The sequence below is a fragment of the Anopheles funestus genome, chromosome 2RL, assembly GCF_943734845.2.
Source record: "Anopheles funestus chromosome 2RL, idAnoFuneDA-416_04, whole genome shotgun sequence".
NCBI classification, from domain to species: Eukaryota; Metazoa; Arthropoda; class Insecta; order Diptera; family Culicidae; genus Anopheles; species Anopheles funestus.
The window spans coordinates 8,716,183-8,734,805 of record NC_064598.1 but is presented as its reverse complement, the minus strand read 5'-3'; the positions used below and the strand labels follow the sequence as shown (position 1 = coordinate 8,734,805).

General features: G+C 42.0%; 3 protein-coding genes across 3 annotated transcripts; 2 read left to right on the top strand and 1 right to left on the bottom strand.

Annotated features, from left to right (window-relative positions):
- Positions 1-774: 774 nt before the first annotated feature.
- LOC125764730 (lipase 3-like) lies at positions 775-3,147 on the top strand. The gene is made up of 3 exons (XM_049429293.1): positions 775-1,180; positions 1,255-1,974; positions 2,049-3,147. Exons 1-3 carry the CDS (start codon positions 1,073-1,075, stop codon positions 2,424-2,426), a joined length of 1,206 nt encoding a protein of 401 aa, XP_049285250.1. The 5' UTR covers positions 775-1,072; the 3' UTR covers positions 2,427-3,147.
- Positions 3,148-11,324: 8,177 nt separating this feature from the next.
- LOC125764762 (uncharacterized) lies at positions 11,325-13,545 on the bottom strand. Its single transcript, XM_049429342.1, has 2 exons — positions 13,147-13,545; positions 11,325-12,256 (listed from the first exon to the last, which is right to left on the bottom strand). Exons 1-2 carry the CDS (start codon positions 13,275-13,277, stop codon positions 11,932-11,934), a joined length of 456 nt encoding a protein of 151 aa, XP_049285299.1. The 5' UTR covers positions 13,278-13,545; the 3' UTR covers positions 11,325-11,931.
- Positions 13,546-16,093: 2,548 nt separating this feature from the next.
- LOC125764734 (integumentary mucin A.1-like) lies at positions 16,094-17,879 on the top strand. Its single transcript, XM_049429298.1, has 4 exons — positions 16,094-16,319; positions 16,439-16,530; positions 16,614-16,747; positions 16,865-17,879. Exons 1-4 carry the CDS (start codon positions 16,237-16,239, stop codon positions 17,684-17,686), a joined length of 1,131 nt encoding a protein of 376 aa, XP_049285255.1. The 5' UTR covers positions 16,094-16,236; the 3' UTR covers positions 17,687-17,879.
- Positions 17,880-18,623: the final 744 nt, after the last annotated feature.

Below are 18,623 nucleotides of genomic sequence, written 5' to 3'. Positions count from 1 at the left end.
AACTCAGCATAACGTAAAGTTAAGGTTCGGTCATTTTACTCACTAATGAGTGTAAGCATGTATCCGTGGTAAGTCGAGTTGCAAAAAGAGTAAATACGTGAGTTGGAACGACAATGTGCGAGTGAGTTGAAACAAAAATGAGTTTAAACGAAACAGAATACATGTGTACAATATCCAAACTAGCCAAATGAATAAACTTCTATAAGCGTATAAGCGAACAAGCGGGCTAGTCTGATCGGCAAGGACATGAAACCGGATCCGCCTCTGCTTGGGACAATGGCAAATTTATAGTATTTTTTAATTTTTTTATTATTTTTTATTCTTTCTTCTATTTAAAACATTATTTGAGTGAAAAGAAACTTATTTCAACCAATTGGCATTAAAATAAATCAATTTTTAAAATTTTGCAAAATTTTCCAAAAAAAACCAAGGCTATAGCCTCAGGAAATTTTCGGGATTTCAGATTTTTTTTATTTTTTCCTTATTTTTTATGCTTTCTTCTATTTAAAGCATTATTTGAGTGAAGAGAAACTTATTCCAACCAATTCGTATCAAAATATACCAATTTTAAAATTTTGCTAAATTTCCCAAAAAAAACAAGGCCTTAGAAAATTTTCGAATTTTTAGAACTTTTTTATTTTTTTCTTATTTTTTCTTATTTGTTATCATCAAAATGAATCAATTTTTAAAATTTTGCTAAATTTCCCCAAAAAAAAGCTAAGGCTAAGGGCTTAGGATCAGTGGCGGATCAAGCTTCTCGGAGGCCCTAAGCGGAATGGTAATTCAGCCCCAAAACTAAAGAGAGTCGCACTGTCGAAAATAAACCTAAATCAATGATCGATTCTCCTATACTTCTATGAAAGCTTGATTTTGTTCCTCATTTAATTCAGATCTGTTCAAACCCTGCAGCAAATCTGATCCTAATTACTGTAGTAAAATAGGTTTAAGGTGTGTCCTGTGTGATAAGCGAAATGTGTGATAAGACCCAAACGACTCACGTATTTAAAGCGACCCATCCGCTGTGGTCGGCTCTCACAGTGTTTGGAAACGTAGAACGAAATACAGCTGTAGAATGAGAGGTTTGATGTACAGTGTGGCGGCAGTAGTACTGTTGCTGGTTGTGACCCTGGCAGCAGGACAAATTCATCCCGACATCATTGAAGATGCTCATCTAGATTCGGTAGGTTTGGAGTAGTATTGTTTTGGGAGAGTTGTCAGTACTTTAATTCCGTTGGTGTTTTTTTTTTGTTTCAGATTGGTCTGTTGCGTAAATATGGATACCCGGCAGAGGAACATATCATCGAAACGGACGATGGCTATCTGCTGGGTGTGCATCGATGCCCGGGCAGTCCGCTGTCACCGCCAGCACCCGGAAAACCGGTCGTACTGCTGCAGCACGGTATGCTGAGCTCGTCGGCCGACTATATCCTGATGGGGCCGGATACTAGTCTGGCGTACATGTTGGCCGATGCCGGGTACGACGTGTGGATGGGTAACGCCCGCGGCAATCGGTACTCCCGCCGTCATCGTTTCCGCAGCAATGAAACGCAAACGTTCTGGGACTTTTCCTGGCACGAGGTCGGCAGTATCGATATCCCGAACATGATCGACTACATCATGGTAAGGACGGGTCAGCAATCGCTGCAGTACGTTGGCCACTCGCAGGGAACGACCGCCTACTGGGTGATGATGTCGCAGCATCCGTACTACAATCGGCGTATCAAGAGCATGCACGCTCTGGCCCCGGCCGCTTACATGCATAACACGCGTAGCCCTTACGTGATCTTCCTGGCCACGTTCGTGTACACGACGGAGCTGATGCTGCAGATGATGGGTACCTGGTGGTTTGAACCAACGAACGAGATGAACATTCAGGGTGGACTGCAGAACTGTCACGATGGTGCACCGTTCCAGGCGATGTGTTCGATCAACACCTTCCTGATTGCTGGCTTCAACACGCAAGAGGTTAACTCGGTAAGATTGGTTATTTGGATGGGTTAGGAGATCGTTGTGTTTTAATCACTCTTATGGCCATTTTCTTTTTCCAGACGATGCTGCCCGTCATCCATGCACATTCGCCGGCCGGTGCTTCGACGATGCAGATGATTCACCACGCACAAACGATCCGATCGCGCATCTTCCGCCAGTACGATCACGGAGCGATGAATATGATTCGTTACGGACAGCTTACGCCTCCAGTGTACAATCTGGCCAATGTGCAGGCTCCCACACTGTTTTACCACAGCACAAACGATTGGATGGCTGCACCGGGCGACGTGGAGTTGCTGTACCGCGAGCTACCGAATGTGGTGAAACGATATCTTGTCCCGTTACCGGCCTTCAATCATCTTGATTTTGTGTGGGCCATCAACGTCCGCTCGCTGCTGTACGATGAGCTGCTGGCCGATCTGAAGGCGTACGTGTGAGGGTTGAAACACCACACCACTCTGACCGATTGCGACGAAACCACAAGAGACTGTTTATCGTTATAAAATCGAATACAATAAGTTAGACTAGTGAAAGCACATCTGCATCCGTGAGTTTTTTCTCTTTTCCGTAGATCGCTTTTTGGTTGTTGTTGTGATTTTAATGAAACTGCGCCATATCATCATGAGCTAGACGGTGTAATCGTACGCTGCGCATCCAGATAACATTCCTTTTTGGCGTACATTTGCTATCGCTATCGATTAACGTAAAGTTGCACAGATTTGTAGATTTTTTGGTTTGGACCCCCCTCTTAGGAAAGACGTCATCATTGGTTAATGCTTTAAGCTGATCGATTTACTAGTGTTACGATAAGATTAAGAAGCGCAATGTACGATGACAATGAATGAGTGTTGTGGGTTGGGAAAAAAGTTTGAGTCCCTTTTAATCCTAGTCTAATATTTCAGTCTCATTGGCAGCCGTTTCCCAGACGGGAATACACTGTTGTCTGGCTATGGAAGGGAGAAAAAGATTAGGAATGCTTTTGAATATGTATTGAAGCAAAATAACTCATAAAGCTGCTCAAATCTCTAAAGTTCATTGCTATTGTCAAGCAAATCGGGGTTTGTTTTAAACTTGTGCTGGAGAGTGGCTTCCAAAATTCCGTTACAGATATCATTTGGTTAGGGCAACTTTTGTTGAGCAGATGTCTAAGATTGAGCAGCTGGCAGAAATTCGAGTTCGAGATAAACTTTGAAGATATGGTGGTATCAACTAAATTCCTTACTAACTAACTAACTAAAGAAGGAAATTGAGAAGACGTGGACATTAAGAATCTTCGTCGTAGTATAAGGTTATTGGTGGTAGTCCTATATGGCCACGAGTATTGGGACATTGCTGGTGGAGGACACTGCCATTCTCTCCGCCATTTTGGAGCATCAAATGCCACGGACTATCTTTGGATTTGGTGGATTTGATGAGAATGGCGTATGGAGAAGGACAATAAGCTCATGAATTACCTGAGCTATTCGACGGAATAGACCGGAAGAATTAAATGGTTGGGGTGTTCATCAATAAACCGTAAGTTACTCAACGTAAAGGAGCATCAGGATGATCTCGAGGATATCGACTCTGGACCAAGTTTCCTAGGAACGACCCTTGAGCAGCCCAATGATGACGATGATGTTTATTCCTTGTCAAGACATAAAAAATCACACATGGGACACGCTTTAAATCTTAAGTTGTAAATTTATATAAATTCCTTTCTCCATTTTTGTAACCTCCTTTTGATAACCACCGAAAGTGCAACTTCCAATTGCATTACTTTAATCACGTCGGAGCGATTTTACAAGCGAATTCCTTCAAACGAAACATTGTTATCGGTCGCAAAGTAGCATGTCTATACTGGTTGCATACACAGCTCGTCTACCAATTCCGGTGGTTTCGGAATTCATTCGGTTTTCATCGGTGCATCGCGCTCGTTGCATCGCACTGCGTATGCACGCGTACATCTGCGTACAAACCGCGTGCAGTTACGGTACGTGTGGTTGAGTGCACTGTGCAACCTACTGTCGCGTATGCACTTCTGGTAATCGTAGGGATGGGTAGTAGCATTCCCATCACATACACCCACGGAACAATGTCCGGACCGTGTGGCTACATAATCCACACTCACGCTCACAGAGCACAACTGATGCTGAAGGGTTTGTGGCAGAATTCTTCGTACCGTTGGATGCATTCGTCCTCATGGGGGGATGCAGTGAGTTCTAGTTGCCTGGTGCTGGCATATCGCAAAAATCGTTCCCTGGGGAGAAATTACCCCATTACACAGAGAGCGTTTGTTGCTATGTGCACTTGCACGCGAATGCAACAGGTTGTACGAATTTTCGGTTCATTACCGGACGCCGGTAGAGGTTGAACTGGGGCATACAAAAAAAAAACCCCCACTTGGTTTGTTTGTTGGGGATCGTTTGTGAGTTTCGTTTTTGAACACGAGCACAACATCGTGCGTTAATGTCGGCCACAAAATCGGGTCAATGGTACCTTCCGTTGGGCGTGCGATCCCGATAGCTGCATACGCGTGGAAGACACACCTTGTGAGCTGTCGCTTGCTCGAAGGGATGAAACCGAATTACTCCCCCCCCCCCCATCCAGCAGGGAATGGGGTGGGGGTGGTAGGAGATACATTGCAACATGGAAAACAAAACTTTAAGTGCAACAAACGGTGCATTATCACCATCCCTTATTATCATCGCCGTCCCTCCATATACGCAAGAGAAGGAGAGAATGTGCATTATAATAAATGTATGTTTTTCGGTAGTTAGAGAGCCCCCGACCGGTCGGTCCGATTTTTTCGGAAGTTAGACCACCCTCAAAGGCAAGTGACGATGGAAAAGATGCCAAATCGATGGAGAAAAAAAGGTATGCGCGGAAAAATTAAACAAGAGTAACGATTAAGATAATGCTAATTAAATAATAACAAGCCTCGACAACCGAAGGTAAGGAACGATCCCACGTTGGTCATTTGCGACCAAAAACCCCACAAAACGACTCATTAATTTCCTCGATTCACCGGCACGGATGCGCGCCAAGAGGCATACCATAGGCCGGGACAATTCATTGCGCGCCATTCATTGCACCTTTTGTTGTTCCCGGGGTTTGTTCGTTCGATGGATTGGACCAATTTGAATGCGGGTGGTGCAACTGTTGCCGGTTGTGTGATACGTATGATTTTAATTAGCGAACTCCCTTTTTGGGGTTTCCACCAAACGTTGTTATTGTCGCATGTGTGAGTGTGCATAATTCGGTACGGGCGAATAAGGGTTTTCCGGTGGCCGTGTGCGGGGGAAAAGCATGCGCGTTAATGAAAATGTTTTCCTCCCCCCGATGTATGTGGATGAGAGGAGAAAAAAACAACGGATCTGGAGGATGGATGGCCAATATGTTTACCATTGCTGTACATAATGAGTGCTTCGGTGGGCTTCATTGAACCCGTGGACCCTTTTTAAGTGCACGCTTTCGTTGCGTAGAATGCATTTTATACACTGATATGATTGCTTTTAATCCTCGTATGAACGATCCTGATTCGCTTAGTTATTGGTATTTATATTTATTTATTTATATTTATGTCCATAATTTTCATAAGAGAAATGACATTAAGTATAATTAATAAAAAAGCATTGTTATGTTGCATTTTTATATGTATTTCAAAAACATATTTTAAGAGATCCATTTTGAAAATTATCATTCTCCAATTTTTTTTAGATCAAATTGATATCTAAAATAACATTAAGTGGACTTAAAGGCTTTATTTTAGATTTAAAATAAAAAAAGGGAATTATCTGCTACTTCATAGTCATCACTGCATCACAGATGGCCCTCTTGTACACCTTGAGTTCGGCGGCCACTACAGTATCGTTCTCTAACGACGAATATCGGATATTGGGATAATTTAAACCATAATCACAATTGTGTTAACAGACACCACAAAGTAGTGTGCGTTAAGGACATAATGGTGAAAAATCCTCAAATTTCGGTATTAGATTAACCCTCCCAGTTGTGTTAAACATGTGAAAATAAAATTTATGAACTTTTGAAAATCTATCATCACATTATTTTATGATTATCATAATAAAATTGTCTTACTTTCGATATAATTTCAAATTAAATTTACATCAGCAAACCATTCACAAAAAAAGCAGTAAAGCCTGTTTCAATTTTCCATCCCAAACCGTGGTGTAATTAAATGTTTTACATTCCATACAAACCATTGCAATGTCCTAGCACGGGAACCAGCATGCATGCAAATGCTGCAAACACGCCCCAAAATGAGAACGCAATCGTCATCGTTTGCAAGGGTCGTCCCGAAATCGTCCACCGAATTTGCATCCGAACGCTAATTAATTTGTTTTATTCGTGTTCATTTATTATTCAATTGAACGTTTTCGGGTACCGGCCAGTCACACACACACACACACCCACACCAACACACTATTGTGTCCTTTCGATGTGTGTTTTTTTTTAAATGTCGTTGCGCCCATGCACGGTCCCGTGAGTTTATCGAATTGGTATGCCAATTGGAGGAGGCTGCAATGCATAATTGATTGTATAGCTCATTTTCCCGCCAAACCGCGTACGGCCGTACTGTCATCAACCTGGCATCGGAAGTGGGCTGGAATGTGCACATAATTGCATACCCGGTGTTGGTCGTTTTGTGTAACGAATTTTCTTCCTTTAGAACCCCCGGTGGGGAAGTTGGTTGGGGAGAAGATAGAAGGGAACACACACGTTCATTTTTCCCACCGAGCACCGAAGAGCTTCGGATGGTTTCCAAAATTTGCGCCCGTATGATGAGCAGCAATCGAAAGACCGTACCACCCCCGGCCCGAAAAATGCATCCTTATGCGTGTTTGCTTTTTGAGAAAGCTCCAAAAGTAAGAAGCGCGTAAATGGAGTTGTTTTCTTGTTGGGGGGTTTTTTTCGGTTTCGTCAACAAACCTTTTAAGACAAAAGTGCATCTGCATTTCGGAGATTAATGTGCGTAGACTTCGGTGCCGTGGGCATGGTTGCATCTGGCAAGGGAATAATATTTTTTTTTGTAAAAATCATCATCATAAGATGCTCCCGAATGCCGTCGGTTTTTCGTCAACGAACAGGAGCGCAGCCATCGGTGGATGTGGCTTTCAAGGGTGTTAAACGCACTGTCCGGTGCAGCTGCGCAACTGCAGTATATGAATCTTACTGCACGCGTACGAATTGGTATAGCATTTTCATTTTATTTTCTTTTTATTATGAGGAAATTTTATTTACTGCTTAAAGTTAGAATGAGCCACTTGATGTAATAAGCGGTACAATCTTAATCAGGAAATAAATGAGTTAAAAACGATTCCACTTTTCATTGTTCGAATAATATGCAAAGGTGATTCTATTATGTTAAAAAGATGGATAATTAATAAGTAAATAAAATAATTATAGAATATAGCAGAAATAAAACCATTGGAGGTTGATTTTCATGCTAGATAACACCCTTGAAATAAACACACACGCAGATGCATTTGGTTCGTTGTACGATGCATTCGCTTTCGCGCCAAACAAACTGCAGCTCAATAGCTGTAAATGCGCATGTTCCGGAATAGTGTGGGACATTGCGAGGTACAGGCACAAGGGAAAAATTCACATTCATTCAGGATAAGTTGTTTCCCCCCCAAAGCGGTTAAAAGAGTGCCATACCAACTGGCGAGATAAATAAACTAAATTTAAATTTCCTGTGCCTTTGCCTCGATCGGAATCCATCGACGGGTGTCCATTGTGTTCGGTTAGCTTTGCTGACGCCAGTGATCATTTCACTCGGATTCGACCAGGCTAGCAGGAATAAATGCAAGAAGTAAATAAACAGACGCGTGGGTGATTCATTCAATCATCGGTGCGGTTGCGTTGTTTTTGTTCTGCTGCTCGCGTGTTTGATAACGGTGGACTTGAGGCTGTGGTCCATGTGATGTTTTTTTAAATATTCCATTTGTAATACTAAATTAAACTAAACAAATTATTTTCAAAATCTTGCATTTTAAACAGGAAATGTGAATTATTTTCTCGTGAATTTCTCGCGAAAATATTGCCGCGCATATAAACGATTTTTTTCACTTTTAACTCTTAACAGGAACTTTAAACATCAAACATATAATATAAATATATTTAAAGCAATGTAGAGCTTTTTATTCAAATTGTAAATCGAAAAATGAACATTGCACTAACCGAGAGAAAATTACAGACATCCTCCAATAGACCACTACCTCCACCATTTGTACGTACGCATCGTATGTATTGCATCTCACCATTTCACCCCAAACCGGCGTACAGTGTGGTGGTTGCCTTGGCTACCGACTACTAGCACGAGCCGTTGCATGCTCCTGAGCGCCTGGTATTGTGACAGACGAAAATTTATCGCTGCTTCAAAACGACCGTCACCGTCGCTTAGAGTGTGTACGTGTGTATGATACTAGGGGTAGTAACGAGACATAACTTTTCCACCCCTTCGGAATTTTATTGCCCGGTCAACACGCTTGTTTGCCGTTGCAAGAAGAAAAGGAAATTAATGTGTACAACGGCAAACGTTGGTTTCCGATTTATTTCTTTCTCTCTCTAGGCTGAAACTTCCGATACGGAAAAGGGGGAGAAAAAGCGAATGGCACAAACGTGTACAGGTCGTTTTTCTTTTTCTGTAATGGTTGAAAGAAATACTAAGCATTATACAGTTTATAATTATTATTAGTTACAACTTTCATATGATGATTAAACTGTAAAAAGAAGTTCGTTTTTCGCTTTCTCTATGCAACAGCTCACGAATCTAAGGAAGTTGTCAGTTCATTCACCATCATTCATTAGATTTCTTTCTTCCTTTACGTCCGACTGACCATTCACTCGGAAAGTTGTTTTTTTTCCTTCCTGCCGCTCATCTGCTTCCTTCCTTCCCCTTCCCATCCCGCTTCCTTCCCAACGACCTCACCCCTAAAGATAAGAAATTTCCTACGCATTTTGCCGGACGCACAACCAACCGGAAGAGGGAGGATTGAACCATCGAGTAATTAAAGCATTTTCCGTGTTTCGGGCAACCTTTGTTGTATGGTTGTGTGTGTGTGTGTGGATTTTCTTATTTCTTCCCTCCGTTACATGGCACTGGGAGTGGGGGGACGCCCATCTCCCTGTGGAGATGGTTAAGTAGCGCTACCTGCTACACGATCCTGGTTACCGGGGAAAATTCGAGCTTAATGAGTGTAAATGAGCCTGTTTTTTGAAGCTAAAACCGAGACCTTAATTAAACACGCTTCGTGTTTTAATTAGTGCCCCACTTGTGTGTACTGTAAAACTGAGGCGGAAGATGTCCAACCAAAATGGGGTAGTCGGGCGTAGAACCAGGATGGGATGGGAAATTGTTTTGTACAGGAACATAGTGAACATAGTGTCGTTTATGTTTCGTGGTTGTGTAGTTTAATTCTTGCTACTTCTAATTGAATGAAGATGGAGAGTAGTTTTTTCCCCTCCCCGTTCCTTTGATGTTCTTTACAGCAGATGCGTTGAGAAACGGTTACGGACCGCCAAGAGTTGCAATTGGACGATTCGTAATAAAGCACATATTTGTTTGGTAAACAAATCTTTTTTTTCTATTTCCTTTTCCTTAGTTTTTTTGAAAACGTGCGTTACTTTCTGTTCGATAAGCACAGTTGTTGCAATACAAGCAATGAGTTACGACGGGTCGATACCTTTCAAGGTTAATTGATAAGGTGTGCTCACTCAAGAGGCCAGCTCTAGCTTAAGGAATGCTGCAGCACTAACATTGATTGCACTTTTCCTTAAAGTGAAGTGTCGCCGAGGTAGTAAATTGAGAAGATTACACATGTTCTTTTGGCCCGAGGGAATCACCCGATTCGCACGCTTACAGAGCTTTATTGGATGTTAGTTATCGTGTAGAATTACTCATGTTATCGTTAGTATTTTAATTAAATTGATGTTGTTTTTTTGTCTGTGCAATACTGCTTCAGAGATATAGGTATAACATGTCCTTTTTAAATTCTTTTTTAAAAATAAGTTACTAAGATTATTTAACAAAAATTACTGAACTAAAAATGTTTTTCAATATTTAAATATTAAAAAAAATTGTTCAAAACAATTGCTAAATAATTATATTTCCATTTCTACAATTTCTTCATTAAACTTTCTTTCTTTGATGATGATTTCCAAGCAGAACAACTCATGGTTGATGCAATTGCTAGCAAGGATTTCCCCATAGGATGGTCCATTCCGAAGATCATGTCTGACTAAAGAGCAAATAAAAATTACATCATCCGGTGTTTCCTTCCTTACACAAATGAACGGTCAATGTAGCATAATTCATTGTCTGGTTCCCTATTTGCACCGGATTATCTGCTCTGCTTTATACCATTACGCGGCTCGTCGGCATTTGCTCGTGACGGAAACCAGGAAACGACACGGACACAGATCAGTCTCGCAAGTTCAATTCTTCTCGAATTGCCTGGCTGCCTGATAATAACGACAGCTACAGCTGTTGGCTTATCGGTTAAAGCAACGAAAAAACAAAACCGGAAAATACAAGAAACAGCCACAAGTTGGGTGTACGGCCAGGACCTTGACCTTTGGACTCAGCGGACGGCAAGGAAATCGTACTGAGATGGCATTTACCCGATGACGCATCTATGGGCCGTTTGGAATTACGTTTCAATTTGGGATTGACGTGCGTTTTTGGGATGGAAATCACCTTTACATTTGCCCAAAATTGTATGTATGTTTTATGAGGAATACTATCGTTTTTCGTATATTAATCAGGTTTTATTTGTAATAAATCAACTTTATTGTGAATTATCAGCAGGATCAGTCAGTCTTTCCGATGTTTTAGCATCAAGTCCGTGGATGAAATTTGGTCCTCGACTTCCGGTGTGTTAGACCAAATGCTCGAGCGACAAGAGATCATTCAATCCTTGCTGCGGGAGGCAATTCCAATATGATTCGATGCCTGAAAACTTTTGGTAAATCAGAAATAATCTGTAAATTTAGAATCCACAAAAGCTTAAATTTGAAATGTAATAACAACTCTTTAAAATAATTTCTTACTCAGTTTTGCACATTGGTTTCGTCCAGTTTCAGTTATCAGTTTTGTTGATAAATTAGGCTGATGTTTGATATTTTGCACGCCAAAAACAATATGTATTTAAATATAAATTGTATAGAAGTTCTACTATTAAAGTTCACAAAACAAAATGAATAACAAATCTAGCATATTATTAAAATAAAACCTTTTGAGTTAGCGTACTCAAATATTTATCTACGTTTGCTGCACCAACAATGATTATAACTATTAAATAGTAGTAAACAATTGCAAACACAACAAGTTGTTTTCAATCAAGTAAATATTATTCTTTTATTTCTTACATTTTATTCTGTCTTCGTAAATAGCGACTCATTCGTGTATAGTAAAGGCTACAATTGCGACTAAATAATCGCATGCCCCATGTGTCAATGCCATCCCTTGCACGGGATGCATCGATGCATGTCAACACTGGCAATGCTCGTTTGTATAAACAAATCCCTGAGATGAGTAAATTTCCCACCGAGTTACATCATCGAGATTACGTTCGTTCTTTCCTACCCGCTGAAAGGCACGAGCGCGGATAAGGAAATCTGATCGTTCACTAGCGTACAGAAACAAAATACCCACTCGAACCGGATCGATCGACGAAGAGATCGAACACGATCCGACACACGGTTCGCTGTCGAATTCCGGTTTTCTGTCTGCTCGAATCAAGCCCTATCGAACACGTGACTCGATGCGATATCAGGTGCAAATTGCACTATTTGTTACAGTTGTGTATACTGCGGTCGTCTAGTGATAATAAATAATTTCTTCCTCTAAAGGGGGATCACAGCGATGCGAGAAAAAACCAAACAGTTCTGGCTATAAATCAAACCGAAGCAACCTGCCGTGCACGCCACTGTCCTTTACGAGGTTGGTTGATTTAGCAAAGCAAACACGATCGAAGGAGGCGTTCCGCTTGGTTCTACGTTTGCGAAAGGATTCGTGGTCGTGCTGATACTGCTGCTACTGTCCGGACTGAGTTCGGCGGTCGGTGCTGATGTACTATTGTTGGTTAACGAGGCACCACACAGATCATGCTGAAGCGCATCTGCTGCAATGTACAGTGAAATGGCCAGCGCAATCAGGCAGACGATCCAGCAGGTAGCAAAGCATCCGTACCGCATCTTTATCCACCAGGGGTCGTCAATGTACTTGTTCAGCTCGTCCTTTGTTAGTGCATAGCTGTCGCTGCAAAAAGAATGAAAACGGGAAGAATCATTTAAATTAATTTTTTAGATTTTGTATTATGATTAGTGTTGCGTACATTGGGACACGCGAGATGATAGGATTCTTCGTGAATGTTTATGAAACTGTCATACTTTTCCATTGCTACTGCGAAACAGCACACATTTGTGTATCTTAGTAACCACACGAGTAACACTGCAAGCGTTACATAAAGCGTTACTAGGCTACGAAATGATTATAGGGATACATTTGTGTTGGTGATGGATATTACATTAAAAATGGATTAATTGCCGGTTTGCAGATCAAAGCGATAAGGCGATATACGCTCTCTCTCTCTCTCACACACACATACTCTCTCTCTCTCTCTCTCTCTTTGCGGTGCGTCATCTTAAGATAAGAGATGCAAAAAGGCGAAAGAAAATGCTGGCAGCATTTTGAGCACAAGGTAAAGCAAAAAGGGTACACCTAAAGACGGAACCATATCAAACGGGATTTTAAATCCAAACTGTGCCGCTAATCAATCAACAGGTGAACGACTAATTGGTACGAAGCGCAACACAAGGAGCAATTTGCAGCGCTGTTTGCTTATCATACCGTCGTTACCCGTTCTGGATCGATAACGATCTGTGCGACGACCAGGTCAACCAGGATGAGATTGTGTTGTAATGAGATTGTAAAGTAAGCAAAAAAAAAGTACAACGCCCTGGTAAACACCGTCACTTTAATGTCAGTTGAAGTGGCTGGAAGAGGCGGCCACTGTACACTAGAGCGCGTCCAGGTATTTGTCACTACAAGTAGGTTGCAGTTGACAAGTGTTTTCACGGCTATTACACGCATTACAAGCGATCGGGTTCGCGGGGCGTCCTATGTTCCTATCGATTTCCGATACTTACTACTCGCTCAGTACGCCATTGTCGTTGGTGCTGTTGCTGATATTATTATTCACATCATCCTGCGGAATGGCAATGCTGTACGTCTTCTGGTACTCCTTCGGCAGTAGCGTCGTCCGTTCGTTGATCGTCATTTTGTGTCGTTAGCGCTGGCTCGTTAATCTCACAGTTCGATTTACTCTAAAAAGCCAAATGAGATTTGGCCAACGAAATGTACGAACGCGTGCTTGTATTCCACTCTTACTGCACACGAAAAAAAGGGCACACAGATGCTACGCTGCTGGTATAGTACGGGCACTCGTAGCACAACACGCTAGAAGACGCTAATAGTAATGATGCTTTCGGTTAGCACATGTCGACTGTAGGATGGCCCAGTGGTTGTGCCGGGCATTTATAACCGCTGCCTCTTCGGAAGATGGGATGCACTCATCTCTTGATCACTCATTAATCGCACTCTCATTATCGCACGCGTCGTCCCTCTCTCTCTCTCTATCTCTTTTTAAAACGTCAGAAAGATGCGTGCAGCATCTCACGCGTTCTGTTTCCTACAGCGTGATAAGACCGCATATTGATCAAGCGTTCTACCGGCAAATGTGACAACGCTTCAAATGTCAGCTGATAACGGAGCGGAGGTAGAGGATCGCTCTAAACTGTGTGCCTTTTCAGGGTCATGATCGTGGCGCATTTTACGACGTTCTTCCGCATTTCGCGCAGTGCTGAGCGAAAATTTAGCGATTAGCGATTTTACAAAAAAAAGTGCGATGATAACAATGCACTTGCTGTACGAAGGATTAATTTACTGCTTATAGTTTTTTCTCATTTTTTCTTCCTTATGACTTTTTTGCTAATTTATTTCTATACCTTTATTCTTTTGCTTTTTATATTCATGCAGCCTTATTTAAATGGGTTTTAACTAATATTTTATTTTATAAAAAAAAACTTTTACAACATAAAAACAACTATAATTTTTTATTTTATTTATTTATTTAAGTAAAAATTAATTTTACCGGAGAACAAACTAGACATTGCTTAACCATCGCTAGTACTTGTTGGAAATTGATTTTTTAAAGTGATTGTTCCATTCCACTACCGTTTGACGTAAAACGACGTAACGTGACGGAATTGTTGCTAAGCAATGAAACATTCTAATCTTTCTTCTGGTTTTAGATTTTGTACTTATTTTTTTTTCGTTACAGTCAATGCTTATCAATGAAGAAGATTTTTTGTTTCACCCGCTGAGTGTTCTTCTACATTCCACGATCAACGGTTGTATTGCATCACTTTAGTTGTCAAATTATAAGTGATAACACCTTCCGTGTTTGTATACCATTTTGCGTGTGTGCGAAAAAAAACCATGAAACATTTCTATTGCACAGCCATAAACTTGCACTAACAAACTTGCACTACAAAAGTGGAGGTTGAACTTATCTTTGAACAGTCTTTGATCTTTAGAAGCCATTTTGGCAGGTAGCTCCAAAAATAGCACACCATGGATAGCGTATAAAATATACGACTTTTGAAGGACGGTTGTAACCGCCTGAAGGCTGTCAGCATTTGTTTTTGACACATTTCGATCGAAGCAACCGAAAAAACTACATGAAGATTCGCACGGAACGATATTTCCTGAGTTTGGTGCGCAATCGTTCAACGAATCATCTATCAATGATAATACGATTCGGTCTGTAGATTTACGTGTTGCGTGCATCGTAGATGTTACAGCTTACAGCTTGAAAAATAACGCCACATAACGCTGATCATCAGTAGATTTTTTAAGTGAAATAACGTTACTAGGTAGCAACGGGAAATAGTGTAGTTTCGTTTCGGTATTATAGCAAACAAGACAAAACAATAAAGCGAAACCCATGTTTGCTGAGTGCTGGTTGTAACTTTTCTTCTAACCTCGTCCGTGCTGTTATCGCGTCATATTTGCTGGGTTTTTTGCTATATCTGAAAGCGTCATAAATAAAATCAGCGTCGGTTAATGCCGGTTATGGTTAGGGGAGTTTTTCTTTGGACACTGGTCTTTTATTGCCATGGAAGGAAGGAGGACGGAGGGGGGACTCGCGGTTCAGCATAAGATCCATCGTAAGTGTGAGCTTTGAGAAAGTTGTGTACATTTTTGCACAACTTAAAAGATTAGATTATGGGTTGTAACGGCCGACCGACCATCCATTCCGTAGAGATGCAGTCGGTTACAACCGCATTTAAAGTGCGTATAGAACAAAAACCAAATACCCAATTGGTGCTTCAGTATCGATTGGCAAACGTGCCTTTGCCGGGCAGGCTCTTCAGAAACACACCAGCTGGCAGGTTGTGCAAACGGTTATTGCCCTACCTGAAAGGAAGGGCCTGGGGAAAAACGGGAAGTTTACATTTTTTATCAGTTTCCCATCAAATCCGGGTTGTGTTTCTCACACTAGCGAAAGCCAATGGATGATGCATTTCGAACGGATGGATCGATTTTGCAAACCTCGAAGGTACTTCAATATGGCCAAGGTTGTAATTGCCCGGCGTATACGGAGCGTACTGTCGTTAGGCCATCCTACTGCCAATGCTTTCTTGCATGTCTGTGTGCGTATGTGACCATGGCCGTGTGAACCTTGCCAAGTTCCATGGTACCGCTCAGGGTCCCCGTATTGTGTGTCATCCAGACCGAAATGCATAGTGGGTGGAAAGGAGCGAACGTCACACGCGAGATAAGACCATTTGAAAGGTAATTTTCGCGACATCTGCATGGTGCGGGTGTTCTAGCGATGATGGGCTTTGCTTTTGTTCTTCCCGCTTAACAGTGTACAGGAAGGGGTGGCCGGGAGTGACGAAGATTCTGGCCCCACTCAGTAGAGGGTGGCGGTAACGGTAACGGCATGGAGCTTTATCTTACACCCAACGCCGGGAGCTTAGTGTGAATTTGATATCGGCAAATTGGAGGTTACGGATGTAACGGCTCTTCAAAAGCAGCGTATCAATCGAGAATTGGCCGCAGTATACGTTTGGCTTGCAAGGCAGCAAGGTGGTTTTCTCAGTCGCCCCGTATCCCCGTCAACGATCGATCGTTCCGTCCGGAGTGTGTCTGTGTGTGTGAGCGCATCAGTGATGGATCTTCGTGCAGTGATGTTAGTGTTAGCCATCGTGGCCGTGACAATGGTCGCGAGTGTCCCGGTGGATGATGAACCGAGGTATGTGAACGCGATCGTGAATGTTTAGTGAAGATCGCGTTTTTTTATGTTGGTTTTTTTTATACTAATATTTGTCTTGGTTGTTTGGAACGGTTGTCGTTGGTGCGGTGTGATTTTAGGAGACGACCGATAATTATCGACGCCCAATTAGCAGCCGCTGCTAGACGTGCTTCGATGCTTGGAGAACCGGCAGATTACAATAACCTTCCAAGTAGTGTTTTCGTGATGATCGTATATGTGTTTAGTACAAATTGATCTATATTGTGCTGTATTTGCAACTGTTTCATTTTCAAGGAATGTCAATCATGCCCGATTTAGTTAAGCTAAATGATGAATCAACTAAGGTGGAGTCCACTACCTTAGAGGATACAACCGTGACTGCCGAGGTAGCATCTGAGACCGAGGAATCGACCACTGTGCCTGGTGAGGTAACGACTACTACTGCAGAATCGACTACTACTGAAGAATCGACCACTGTGCCTGGTGAAGTAACGACTACTACTGCAGAATCGACCACAACCGAATCCACCACTGTGCCTGGGGAGGTAACGACTACTACTGCAGAATTGACTACTACTGAAGAGTCGACCACTGTGCCTGGTGACGTAACGACTACTACTGCAGAATTGACTACTACTGAAGAGTCGACCACTGTGCCTGGTGAGGTAACGACTACTACTGCAGAATCGACTACTACTGAAGAGTCGACCACTGTGCCTGGTGAGGTAACGACTACTACTGCAGAATCGACTACTACTGAAGTAACGACTACGACAGTGCCTGGTGAAGTAACGACTACTACTGCAGAATCGACTACTACTGAAGAGTCGACCACTGTGCCTGGGGAGATAACGACTACTACTGCAGAATGGACCACAATCGAATCCACCACTGTGCCTGGGGAGGTAACGACTACGACAGTGCCTGGTGAAGTAACGACTACTACTGCAGAATCGACCACAATCGAATCCACCACTGTGCCTGGGGAGGTAACGACTACAACAGTGCCTGGTGAAGTAACGACTACTACTGCAGAATCGACCACAATCGAATCCACCACTGTGCCTGGTGAAGTAACGACTACTACTGTGCCTGTGCAGGTAACGACTACTACCGAATCCACCACTGTGCCTGGGGAGGTAACGACTACTACTGTAGTCACTGAACCATCGACTACCAGTACGGAAGTATCAACAACCTCCACCGTATCAGCCGCCACAACAACGACCGATTCAACAATAACCGAGGAAGCTACCACCACTACGATCGAACCGGAAACCACTACACAGGGAGCCAGCTCGATGACTTCCTTGGGTGTTGCCGTACTGACTGCTGTTGCACTGACCAACATCCTTCGAGTACAGTAGCCCACAACCCGGAAGGTGATAATGTGTTAAATAGCATCATGTAAGATAGTGGTAGTGTTTTAGTGTTTGACAGGAAGTGGTAGTGGATGAGACCATTTAGTTTTAAACGTGTAGTGTCGAACGCGCATAAGATTCGTTTGTAATGTGATTGTTTGGATTTGGAGGATGAAAATATAAATTTTCTACTATTTAATTATTTGCTGTGCGTATGTCTCAGTTTAGTGTGTTTATGTTCACAGATGGAAGTGTACATATATGATATACAAATAAGGCTACAAAAAACACTGTTGAAATGTTTGGTTTTACTGTTTCCGGTGCAAACTTCTTCAAAGCACCCTGGACAGTTTCCTCATTTGGTTCCTTATGGCCCGATAGATGTAGTGTCTTTTCCTTTAGCCACTCTTAAACTCTCATCATCCAACCTCGTGGTGGAGGACCCTTGGTTTGCTTAGACGGATTAATCGCGATTTCAGAGACCTTCTATGTTTGAAAATCTTAACGTTGTTTCAACTAATTTGAACTATTGGAGAAGCTTGAAGGAATCTTTAATCTTTATCTGGCTATACTACCCTACGAATCGCTTCCCTGAATTTGATAATAAAATATATGTACTTATTTTAACGACAAAAAAACATTCCCAGTGCAAGGTCGAATGAAGGAGTAATCTGAAAACTGTTTTAAGCATTGAAAACCAAACAGAATTTTATCTAAAAAATAAAGAAAATTAAAACAAAATATCAATCATTGATACGAAAGAATCCGAACGCCAAAAAAGAAGACTATACCGATCACTCCAGTAAAACATTAGGCGCCTCCATTCAGCAGATCGTTTGTCGTTGTTCCGACTCGTAAAGCTTTCAATAGAATAAACACACTCAAAGTAATCGACATATTTCCTCGCTTTTTTAAATAATCATTTTATTGATCGTTTTTCATC

Bases quoted from the DNA above. Each gene is read 5' to 3' on its own strand.
- LOC125764730 (XM_049429293.1), top strand. From the start codon at position 1,073: ATGAGAGGTTTGATGTACAGTGTGGCGGCAGTAGTACTGTTGCTGGTT. The intron at 1,181-1,254 runs GTAGGTTTGGAG...TTTTTGTTTCAG, and splicing joins AAGATGCTCATCTAGATTCG to ATTGGTCTGTTGCGTAAATA. The intron at 1,975-2,048 runs GTAAGATTGGTT...TTCTTTTTCCAG, and splicing joins ACACGCAAGAGGTTAACTCG to ACGATGCTGCCCGTCATCCA.
- LOC125764734 (XM_049429298.1), top strand. From the start codon at position 16,237: ATGGATCTTCGTGCAGTGATGTTAGTGTTAGCCATCGTGGCCGTGACA. The intron at 16,531-16,613 runs GTAGTGTTTTCG...TTCATTTTCAAG, and splicing joins AGATTACAATAACCTTCCAA to GAATGTCAATCATGCCCGAT. The intron at 16,748-16,864 runs GTAACGACTACT...GTGCCTGGGGAG, and splicing joins CGACCACTGTGCCTGGTGAG to GTAACGACTACTACTGCAGA.
- LOC125764762 (XM_049429342.1), bottom strand. From the start codon at position 13,277: ATGACGATCAACGAACGGACGACGCTACTGCCGAAGGAGTACCAGAAG. The intron at 12,257-13,146 runs GTAAGTATCGGA...TTCTTTTTGCAG, and splicing joins AATGGCGTACTGAGCGAGTA to CGACAGCTATGCACTAACAA.